The 12,500-nt window shown below is 44.0% G+C and overlaps 1 protein-coding gene across 1 annotated transcript in view; it reads left to right on the top strand.

Annotated features, from left to right (window-relative positions):
* The window catches only part of PIWIL2 (piwi like RNA-mediated gene silencing 2), a 198,569-nt gene that overhangs the window by 159,219 nt on the left and 26,850 nt on the right, over positions 1-12,500 (top strand). Inside the window, exons 13-14 of the mRNA XM_063446248.1 lie at positions 1,518-1,619; positions 6,101-6,217. Coding sequence (XP_063302318.1) covers positions 1,518-1,619; positions 6,101-6,217 — 219 coding nt within the window. The remainder of the gene's footprint in view (positions 1-1,517; positions 1,620-6,100; positions 6,218-12,500) is intronic.

Genomic DNA, 12,500 nt, shown 5'->3' with positions numbered 1-12,500 from the left:
TTTTTTACGTATTTACATTTTTTTTATATTATATATAAATATATATAACAATAATTATATATATATATTTAATCAGTATCAGTCTACGTGTAATTTGATATTAATATATATATATATAATTATATATATTAATATTAAAATACACCTAGACAGTGTGTGTGTGTGTGTGTGTGTGTGTGTGTGTGTATATATATATATATATATATATATATATATATATATACTTAGATCATATATATATAATATATATATATATATATGATCTAAGTATATATATTATTTTTTTTTTACACTGATTTTAACTTATTTTAATTTGATTTTCAGCCAGCAGGGGGACTAACTGTCATTACAGTTAGTCCCCCTGCTGGCATTGCTGCAGCCAGCTATCCCGGCCATGTGATTGTGAGGTCCTCGCAAGGACCTCACTCTCACATGGCCCGGGGGGGCTGAAGAGGACAGATGTGCCGCGATTTTTGGGACCCAACCGCGATCGCCGGCGTGGGATCGCCGGCGACCGGGTAAGTAACAAAAAACCGGAGGGTGTAAAATTACGTCCTGCAGCGTTTAGAGCCGATTTTAAAAGGACGTAATTGTACGCCCTCCAGTCTTAAGGGGTTAAATAAATCATGACACAGTGTAATATGTCATATGTGTTTCATCTGAGGTGGTACTTACCCAATTGTAAGACCTGCTACGGAACAGATGATTATGTCCTGATATGTAAAACCATATAATTCAAATGTGTACTTTCATTTTCCCATGACTGTATATTCCTTTGTGAAATCTCCCTATACTTTATATAAGTAAACTCAATATTAACTGTTGTATAAAATGTTTTTTACAATGGTAAAATAACTTGTGTCTGTGTATTGAAATTAGTCTTTGATAAAACTTGTACTTTTGTTTAGTTTTTTAATATATTTTCAAATTGTTACATAAATTACCTTCAGTAGGCCACAGAGTTGCAAAATATATGCCGCATTAGTAATCAAAGTATCACTTTCTGTCCAGTGCAGGCATTTGGGAGGATTCCATAAAATTATAGGTGGGAGCTTTACAGCAATTGCATAATTGCTATCCAGGTGTAATGGCACATTCTTTTTAGGAAGGTGATATTGAGAAACTATACACAATTTAAATGTACCCAATTTTTTTTATGATGTCACTCATACAAGCTCAAAATTTATTGGTGCAAAACATTTTTGTTCATATTAGAAACTGAGTAGCAGGGAAGGTTTTTTTCCATCAGTGTAGAATTACTATTTTCATCACTCCTTTTTTTTTTTTTTTTTAATCATTTATCTGGATCATGTACAACGAATGTTCATGTGCAGTGCACATATTATTTTAAGTTTTTTGCCCCAAAATTATCCATATATAATGACTCTACCCCCACAAGATTCAGTATGCATGCCTGTTTTAAACAATTCGAAATATACATAAATTTGCAACATTTCACAGAGAAAATTGGCCATTGTAGCAGACGACACATGGTTTCTCTTATTTCTTTCTTATAGGGAAGGTTGCAGATGTTGGTATGTATTATATCTGGAAACCGAGATGACCTGTATGGTATCATTAAGAAGCTGTGCTGTGTTCAGACACCAGTTCCATCACAGGTGAGCATCCTACCTTCCAAAGCTATATAACTCACTGTCTGAATCTGTAATTTATTTTCCTTTCGCTCTGGTTTTCAAAAAATTCGAAGGAAAAGTAGGGATTTATTTTCCTTATGTCTAGCAGTAAAGTTGACAACAGTTGACAATGCCCAAAAATTAAATAGGGTTCTGTTTCAATTTGCCAATTAGATTTACCCACAATCCAATCAGTAAAATGAATGTATATAAACATAGGGTGAATCCTATTAAGGGAAGAAATGACACAGCATAGTGCAAAACTGTTTGTGTGCAATATTTAAATATGTGACAAGTGGCCACTCACAAAAGTAAGATGTATATTTGCCTTCAGTTTTAGTACAAGTGCAGGTCAGTGTGGGGATCAGGAAGATTCCTTCCTCTAGGTTATATGATGGAATGATAAAAAGTCCAATTAGCAGGCAATTCAAATGTGCAGTTTATGAATTTATTTAATCACATAAAAGTTAGCAGGTATCAGCATAAAAAAAGTCATCCTATGCGTTTCATCCCGTTTAGGGACTTCATCAGGGACTATCAAACAATCATAAAATACAAATAGTCAAATGACAATGAGGCGCTACAATCAATAAAGGCAGGGTTTACCAACCCATGGTATGCATACCCCCGGGGTACACGGAAAATATTCAGTAATGGGTGTTCTTCCGGTGCAAATGCATCGCACAGGTTGGCAAAAGCGGGATGAAGGTTCATTAAGTGGCCCATGCACTTAGGGCCTCCCGAAAGATGGACTCAGTCATGAGCTGCAGTGCTTTAACTGCACAACCGGTCCTCTTCTTCTCGGCTGAGAAGTGAGAGCGGTCTATGCTGCGCAGGAGGGGCAAGCTGCTAGTGCCTGCCCACAATATATGAACCCCACCCCCTTGCCAGCAAAACTCTGTCTCTGCATGCATTACGCCACCCACTGCACCTCAACCCCCATTTCTGTTACACATGAAGCTCCCTTGGATATGTCTGCTTCCTTCCCCCCAAATCCCTGATGATCACTGAAGAGAGCAACGCAAGGGGGCCAGACCAGGCGAGGAGCAAGCCACTAACTCCCAACAGCCCCAGCCAGCAGAAGTCACCCACCTGCTTCCATAAGTTCGGAAACTGGAGGGTGGCTAAGATTTTTACTTGTATACATGTAGTGTTTGCATATGTAAGTTCTGTACACATTTTACGTCTTGTCAGCACGTACTGTATTCTTGCAACAGACGTATAAATCTTCCCAGAGCGCCTGCAAGGGGAAAATAGCTTTCCCCTCCCACCTCACTCCATTCCTGGCAGGTATTTGCTCATGATTCAACCGTGCACGGCCCACGTGACATTGGAGGTGACATGGATGGTCCGCACTGGTAGCTTCGCCTGGTGCTGGATTCAAGGTGGGTAAAATGCTTTTGCACTTTTGGGGTGTTGTTTGTTTTTGCAAACAGGGGGACGGCCTTCTCTATCTTGCACAATAGGGAATATTGCAGAGATGTCCCCTCCCCCTCCAAAGGATTACAGTTACTTTCAAAATGTGTATCTCCTGCTGTGTAAATTGAACTTAAATAACACACAGACTATTAACTGAGCAAGATATAAGAGGGGCTGTATAATCAAAGTGCTTTAATGGGATTCTATAGTGCCAGGAAAGTTAAACGGTTTAAAAGCTTAATACAGTTGTGGTGATAGGGCTTAAATTTACTATCTGGGTTCTAGAGGACAAAAATTCAGGATGCCCTTGGCCGAAAACAGATACAGAAAATGACTCTTCCGCCCAAACAATTTTAAAATAGATTTTCTATAATTTTATTAATATTAGACTTTTTAACTGAATTAATAAATTTAATATGAAAAACTACAAGCCAATAAAATACAACACAAAACAGAACCCTTTAGGGATTTGTTTCATTCCGATAGTTTAAGACAATTCTTTATTATCCTCATACAACATAATCATAATTGCAAAGAAGAGGACTGTCATTCAGACAGCTGATCATGTAAATGCAAATCAGTTGCTCTGACAGACTGAGGGGTCACTCAAGCAGCTTAACTGCTTAATGTCAAAATCAGAAACCATAAACATAGCACAAGTGGGGCTGAGTACAGAGATTGGGACATATAAACAAAGTCTCATGGCAAATCCAAACATTTGGGACTGGACTATACAGCTGTACTTAGTGATTAAAGTAGTCCGTAACTGGTGCTCAAACAGTTACTGAAGGGCAACTGACAGTGCTGCCCTGTGGAATGTATAACTCAAGTCATAGAATGAAGAATGCATCATATGAATTCTTTATACTCCAGGGCATCCATTTTCATTGTAAGTAGAACAGCAGCAGCCTCAATACCTTACCCAGAATTCCTCCTCGAGAATACACATTTAGCAACCCCATCTTTTCTATATAAAAGATAAAGCTTTATTTTTTATAAGGTGGATTGCTTTGAGTCCGGTATGATCTTGCAGGGGCATAGGACTAAACTAAATTTGGGCACAGAATAAGACCAACCTTACTGGCCACAGACTGGAGGTGCCAACAAGGCACTCAGTGTCTCCTCAGGCTGTCCCTATCCTGAAATCCCTAGTGATGCAAACGATCCATTCACAAGGGCAGGCCCAAGGTCAAAACGAAACTGTGTCTCCAAATGCTTTCCCTTCCTCACAGACACAGTGTCAGGTCTGCTGCTGATGGGCAATGATGTGAGCCTAATGTGAGGTTTCCTGCAGCCCAGCCAGTTACAGCCAATGATCCCCCTGTCCCCATACACTGCACACATACCTTGGCAGCCATGGAACTCACACACACTTCCTATAGAACATTGTCGTGGAACGTCCCAGCGCTGTGTTCTGATTGGCTGCCGCAAGGCCTGCTTCTGATTGGCTGCCGCAAGGCTGGCCTGGCACGTGACCGACCGCCCTGTAGAGGAGATGGTAGAAGGCTGGGCTCTGCGAAAGGTAAGACCTGGGCTGTGCTCAGCCATGCTACAAGAAGTAACCGGCTAGAGGGGAGATCACTGCGCTTCCCTCCTGCCGGCCAGCCTGACATTGCATCCCCAGGGCCAGTGCACCCTAAGACATCCATCCGCCTTATGGCAGCACCGGCCTTGGAAGGGAGGGTTTAATTTTCAGCAGATTTTATATATTTTCGGCTGAAATTGGATAGGTCCATTTTCAGCCGGAAATTTCGGTGCATCCCTAGTTTCGGCTTTGAGCGCTGGAGTTTGACAGATTATTTGCTACTCACCTTCCTATGTCTACTGTAGACCAGACAGACTTATGATAGAGCTGCAGAGATTTCCTGTCAGATTGCTCTGGTTGGTTACTAACAAACCAGTTGCAGAGTGTGGGGACATTTTTTTATCTGCTTTGCATTGGCTCTCATAGCATGGAAAGTCTATAATAGGGATTTCCCCACCAGCAGCACTCTGCTGCAATCTGTCAGTGGGTGAGGATGGCTTTTTTTTTTTTTGACAATCTTTATTTATTAGAATTTTCCTGTGGCGCTGAAGGGGGAGGAAGGGGTTAATCCCTTACCTTTTCTGGGGATTCTCCTCCCTCTCTGACGTCCCTGGCTGAATGCGCATGCGCGGCAAGAGCCACGCGCGCATTCAGCCAGTCTCATAGTAAAGCATTCTCAATGCTTTCCTATGGACGCTGGCGTCTTCTCACTGTGAAAATCACAGTGAGAAGCGCAGAAGCGCCTCTATCGGCTGTCAATGAGACAGCCGCTAGAGGCTGGAATAACCCTATTGTAAAAATAGCAGTTTCTCTGAAACTGCTATGTTTTCATCTGCAGGGTTAAAACCTGAGGGACCTGGCACCCAGACCACTTCATTAAGTTGAAGTGGTCTGGGTGCCTATAGTGGTCCTTTAAGTCCTGGATTGGAAGCAGAGTCCCATCTCTGCACAGTGAAGAAATGCATACATATGTGAAAAGGCTTGGTGGTTTAAGCCTGCCTGAAACACCAGGTTACCCATCATTGGATACACAGAACCTGAGCTGGTGCCACACCTTCAGAGCAGCCCATATAAATGGCTAGGAACAGATTATCTACTAAGCAGCACCGCCATCTAGACTCTGGAGGCTATGCGAGCCTGTGCCATCTCCTCTTCAAGGGTCTGCCAAAACTAGTGTGAACTGGTGTTGTGCCTTTCAACTCTCCACGCTAGATGTGCAGCACAGTAGTAACCCAAGCCACGTGTCGGCTGGGGTTCTCCAATAGAGCTGCATGCGACTCGAACACTTCTGGATCCTGGCAGGACACGCGCCTTTACAGTATTAGGAACGCTGCTCACATCGCAAGCACGTTCTTAAAGGAGCACTATTTTATCAATTTCCATTCCTATAATTTATAAGAATAACTAATTTATTGTGGGGTCAACTTTAATTGCTTCTTCCTCTCATATCACTATATAAAACCTTGAATATTGTTTACTGTTGGGCAGTGCATTCTTCACATCTCTTGTATATCTCTTCCAGGTAGTGAACACAAAAACCATTTCTAATCCCCAAAAGTTGCGGAGCATTGTACAGAAAATCCTTCTACAGATAAACTGCAAGCTAGGAGGGGAGCTGTGGAGTGTGGACATTCCATTGGTGGGTAGTTACTCATGTAGGGAATGAAATGTGTAATCTGCATATATAGTGGGGAGATCTCAACATTTCAACTTGCCACTGGTGAGTGAAATTGTAGCCCTGGTAAGTAGAAATGAGACTATAAGAAATGGGACATATGGAGGGGCTTTGGGGTGGGGAATGAAACACAGAAGGCATCATTGCAGGAGAATAGGATATACAAAAGGGCTTGCTTGGGGGGATGAAACACATAAAGCAGCTGGGTGTGGGGGGGGTGGAGGCACAATGGGACACACGTTATGGCTTAGCTTATGAATAATGAATAAGACACAGGGGAAGGGAATTAGATACATGGGGGGTAATAAGACACATGGGCCCTGTGGCAATTTTCGCACAAGGGCCTGGTGGTTTCTAGTTACACATCTGAGTGCAGAAATGAATGGAAGATGCTTATGCATCATGTGAATAGTCAGTTGTTTGCACATTAGAGGATACAATATTGGAAAGGTTTTAAAATTGGAGAGCATTTAAAATCACACGTTTTAGTACCTTAAAGGACCACTATAGTGCCAGGAAAACAAACTTTTTACTGGCACTATATGGTCCTTGGGCCCCCCTCCCGCTGGGCTGAAGGGGTTAAAACCCCTTCAGCCACGTACTCTAATCCAGCACCGGGCTCCCTCGTCGCTGGTGACCTCTTCTTCCCCTCCGACGTCAGCTCAAACCGCCCATAGGAAAGCATTACTCAATGCTTTCCTATGGACGTTCTGCGTGCTCAATGCGATTTTCGCATTGAGCATCGCAGTAGTGTCTCTAGCGGCTGTCAGGAAGACAGCTATGTTTACAGCTGCAAGGTTAAAACCTGGTGGACCTGGCACCCAGACCACTTAATTGAGCTGAAGTGGTCTGGGTGACTATGGTGGTCCTTTAACCCCTTAAGGACCAAACTTCTGGAATAAAAGGGAATCATGTCATGTCACACATGTCATGTGTCCTTAAGGGGTTAATAACACAGCTCTAATGCTTTATAGTGACAGTCAATTAGGCGTGACCCCTTCCCTCTCTCTTCCAACTCTTCTCCTTTTTCTCCTATGTAGGGATAGATAGGTTAACAGAAAATATGCAGTGCTTTATCCATGATAACCCATTCAAGGCAGAAATATATAATATTTTTTTACATTCATGTGTTAAGAAGCCTTCAGGTTTTGGCTCACTTTTAAGCCTTTAATACCTTCCCATAAAACTAGGGTGAATATCTTTCCAAACAGTAACTCCAAACTGACGACCATTCCACTATCAGTATTTTATTACCAATATTCCTAATGAAAAAATAGCAAAGGTACACTAACAAAAACAACAATTTGAAATCTTATTGACCTTTAACCGCTTAAAGCGGCACTGTCATGCCGAACTTACCTTTCCTTAAAGGACCACTATAGGCACACAGGCCACTTCAGCTCAATGAAGTGGTCTGGGTGACAGCTCCATCTAGTGTCAACCCTGCAACTGTAAACATAGCCGTTTCAGAGAAACTGCTATGTTTACACTAGGGTTAATCTAGCCTCTAGCGGCTGTCTCACTGAAAATCACAGTGAGAAGACGCTAGACGTCCATAGGAAAGCATTGAGAAATGCTTTCCTATGGACTGTTTCGATGCGCGCGCGGCTCTTGCCACGCATGCGCACTCAAAGCTGATGTCGGGAGAGGGAGGAGAGTTCCCCGGCGCTGGAGAAAGGTAAGTGTTTAACCCCTTCAGCCCAGCGGGAGTGGGACCCTGAGGGGTATTTTTTCCTCGCACTATAGTGGTCCTTTAATCAATTCCTCTTCTCTCCCTCTCTCATGATCTGTTCTTCATTTCAAAAGTAGAGCATGTAGAGAGACAAAGTAGAGAATGAGAACAGTTTTTCCATTCGTGTTGGGACACAATTCGGGACTTTGTTCGGATCGGAATTTCATTAGAATGAATGAAACTCCGATCCTGTTTGTGCCGCGGTTGCAAGATGCTCCGACGGTACACACTGTTCCAAATTATTATGCAAATTATCATTTTCTCATTTACCTAAATAATTGATGTAAATAACAGTCAGCATAATTCTCATGTTATCAACTATTAAGAGTACAATTGTAGATTATGCTAACGTAGTGTACCTATAATCTTAATTTTAATAATGACAGGAGGCGAGTATTTTGCATGACTTTCTTTACTCATGCCTCCAGCAGCACAAGTCAATCATTAAACTTTTTAACCAATCATAACAAGCCACATATCCATATATAAAGCCCTGATCGTCACATGACTTCCTCTTTCTTTGCTGAGAGATTAGTCCATATAATGCCAAGGAATAAACCCAAAGTTCGTAAAAAGATAACAGTTCAAAGTTGCTCCATGGTAGTCCCAACTTCAATTTAATCCAACTTCAAACTGATAACGCATATCGTAAATGAAACTTGATCCGTAAGATCCAATATCCGGTGTGTCCCATCCGGAGCCAGTAACGGCCATCACACTGCAAGAAACAGAAACGAGTGTAAGAGGATGGAAATAGTCTTATGTCTACATGATGTCAGTGCTACTGTATCTATCCATATTTTATACAAATAATAGTAGCCTATCTTTATATACTAGCATTAACCAGAATATCAATAAGTACTCGTCTATTACCTCAAACCTCCTATTCATATCCTCTAGATAAACTATACAAGTTATAACTGAGCCAGAGAAACGTTGACCGTTGACAACCCATAGAAACGGGAGTGGAGGGAGGGAAAATATTCGCCTCCTGTCATTATTAAAATTAAGATTATAGGTACACTACGTTAGCATAATCTACAATTTTATTACATGACAGGAGGCTTCTTATTTTGCATTTTTAAAGCTGCAGTAATAACGAGAAAGATGCGTACGTGGTCTGCCGAAAATAAAATAACCGGAAAGTATCTTCCCGTGTCCAGTCTGCGGAACGTAGGATATCAGCTAGGGAAGCTCCCGCCGAGAACGCTTGTGAAGCGGCCACGCCCCGAACCGAGTGAGCCCCGAAACACGTCTCCACTCCTGCTAAGGATCGGATCCAACGCACCCATCGAGCCAGAGTAGTAGTGATAACCGTTTTTTTAGGGTTTGGTGTACGACACCAGCAGTTGCCTTCTACTAAAAGCTCGAAGGTTTGCAGTAACCTCTACATATCGAGTAAGTGTGGAAACTACACATAAACGGGGAACCGTAGGGAAGAAAGGGTAAGATATAGATGTTGAATTAGTTTTAGTTCTGTGAGACACCGTGAAGGTAACCCCTTCTGGTGAGATTGAGAAACCGTCCAGGTTGAACGCTCGCACGTCCGAAACTCGTCGAAAAGATACCAAACATAGAAGTAAAGTGAGTTTGGACGACAACTGACGTAGAGATAAATCTGCATTGTCTGGCCAATTCCTAAGGAAACTGAGGACCACTTCTACATCCCACATATGATTATACTTAGGGTCTGGTGGTCTAGATAATTTGATGCCTCGCAGCAGGCGACATACCAAAGGGTCCTGACCGACCGGAGAGCCTTGCATTGGCATGTGTGCCGCTGATATCGCGGAGCATGCCACGTTGATGGAACGATAGGATTTACCCTCTGTGAAGAGGTGTGACAAAAATTTTACCATCATGGTGTTAGTTGCTGTAAAGGGATCACAATTCCTTCCCACACACCAGCGGGTCCATGAATTCCATGCTGATAGGTAACTCCATCGGGTACCCGGTGCCCATGAATCCCATAAAAGGTTTTAAGCTGATTACGATAGTCCCTCGACGGACCAGGTTCCCCTGAAAGACTCCAGCCTACCAGCTCAAGATTCTACTGTATCACTAGTGGATGTGGTTCCCCTTTCGGGTCTGTCAGTAGGAAGGGGAACGATGGAAGAAGTAGGGGATGGTCTTGTGTTAGAGCCAATATTTCCGGAAACCATGCCTGACTTTTCCATAACGGTGTGACGAGAATCATCGAGATCTTGGTCATTCTGATGCGATGGATCACTCTCGCTATCATGGAAAATGGTGGGAATGCGTACACTCCCTTCGGGGGCCTCTGTTGTAGAAAGGCATCTACTGCCTCGCATTGAGGGTCCGGAAGCCAGCTGTAATATCTTGTTAACTGTGTGTTCATCCGAGACGCAAACACGTCCACGACCAATGGGCCCTTGAGGTCCTTCACCGCTGAAAATACTGACGTGTACAGTCGCCAATCGCTGCCGTCTCGCCAGTGTCGAGAAAACCAATCCGCCGTGAGGTTGTTGATTCCCGGTAAATATTCCGCCTTGATCGTAATGTTGTGGGGAATACAGAATTGGTAGATGTCCTTCGTCGCCTCTGTCAAGCTTCTTGATCGGGCTCCCCCCAGGCGATTTATGTATTGGACCGCGGAAATGTTGTACATGCGCAGTAGGATGCAGCAGTTCGCCATGTCCTTGGCTAGATTGCGAATCACAAATGATCCTGCAATCCGTTCCAGGTAGTTGATGTGGAGACCCTGTTCCTCTTGGGACCATGGACCTTCCGTGGGCGCAGTGAGCTCCCCAGCCCCAAAAGCTCGCGTCCGACTCCAATACAAAGTCCGGGTTCGTCCCGAAAATGTCTTTGCCGTTCCAGGCTTCCATGTGAAGTAGCCACCATCGAAGTTCCGTCCGAGCTTCTGCGGAGACAGGAATCCAGTGATCGTATGTGTGTCCGGCTCGTAGGTATTGAGCTTTCAGTCTCTGCATGGCCCGGTAAGGGAGCGGGCCTAAGAAAATTGCCTGTATGGATGGAGAGTAGGCCTAATATCCTCGCTAATAATCGGAGAGGTATGGTGTCTCTCCTGAGTATCTGTCAAATTTCCTTCCGAATGGCCGCTATTTTGGATGCGGGGAGGCGTAGTACGCCATAGTTGGAGTCTATCTCGAACCCGAGGAACTGAACTACTCGGGATGCAGTCAACGCTGATTTTTCTCTGTTCACTACAAACCCCAATGATTCCAGAAAGTGAATGGTAAATCTCGTCTGAAATCGAATTCTGGATTTGGAGTCGCAGAAGATCAACAAATCGTCCAGGTACACGAGACAGCGTATTCCCCTTCCTCTCAGATGGGCCATGACTGGTTTGAGGAGTTTCGTAAAACACCATGGAGCCGAGCTGAGTCCGAATGGTAGACATGTGAATTGGCAGGGGCGGCCCTTCCAGGTGACACGGAGGAAGGGTCGGCTCTCTCTTGCCATGGGGACCGACAGGTATGCGTCTTTTAAGTCTAGACGTGTGAACCAATCGTGTTCATTCAGTAAGTCCCTCATAAGGTGAATACCTTCCATTTTGAAATGGCGATAAGCCACAAATCCATTGAGTTATCGTAAATTGATGACTGGACAGTAGTCTCCCGTCTTTTTCCTGACGACAAACATGTTGCTGAAGTAACCCTGGTCGTCTGTGGCGAATTCCACCGCTCCCTTTGCGAACAGGGTTCGTGTCTATAAGGCGTATCTGGCTCTCTGACGCCCGGATAGGCGATGGTCGCCTGGTCTGAACTGGCATATGGGTAATTTCTATCACATATCCTCACACACTCTGCAGGATCCATGCATCTGTGGAGATGCGTTCCCACTCCTGTGGAAAAAGGGACAGTCTGCCAGCAGTTATACTTGAATGACATAACAGAAGACAGTTCATGCTCACCTGAGTTGAATCGTCCCCGTCCTCTGCTCCGAGTGCCTCTGGTACGGAAGGATCCCCTTGTGAAGGTTGCTCTTGCAGATGGAAAGAACTGTTGTGTAGCATATGGATGACTGGGGCCGGATGGCCAGAAGCGGCTGGTGGCCCAACCCCTCTGCCAACCAGCCATGCCAAAAACACCTTGATTTGTTTGTGGGGTCCGAAAGACTTGTCTGATGGAAGATTGGGCCTTATTCAGTGTAGTGAATAGGCCAACGTGTTTTTTCAGTTCCGCCAGAAATGGTTCTCCAAAGAGCAGCCCGTCCGCCCGGGGACCTAGCTCATTCTTTCCCAGGTCCAACAGTTTGGAGTCTATCTTCTATAGGGCCGCTTTACGTTGTTCTGCGCACATGGCAGCGTTAGTTACCTAGAAGGCAGATCACCCGCTGTGCCCATTCTCTAATGTTGTTTGCCTCGAGGGTCGTACCCTGAGTAAGTGCCAAATCTGCAAAGTATAGGATCTTCGCCAGTGGGCCTATCCTGTCCAGCATTTTGTCCTGAACCGATTCCATGCCCTTCTCGACACCTTTCCGCGGGTCTCTGCCCGAGCGGGACATAAACACCCCCAGTGTGGTGTCAAA

The sequence above is a fragment of the Pelobates fuscus genome, chromosome 3 (assembly GCF_036172605.1).
Source record: "Pelobates fuscus isolate aPelFus1 chromosome 3, aPelFus1.pri, whole genome shotgun sequence".
Taxonomy (NCBI): domain Eukaryota; kingdom Metazoa; phylum Chordata; class Amphibia; order Anura; family Pelobatidae; genus Pelobates; species Pelobates fuscus.
Note: the sequence above shows the minus strand (reverse complement) of the source record. Positions and strands in the feature narration are given on the sequence as shown.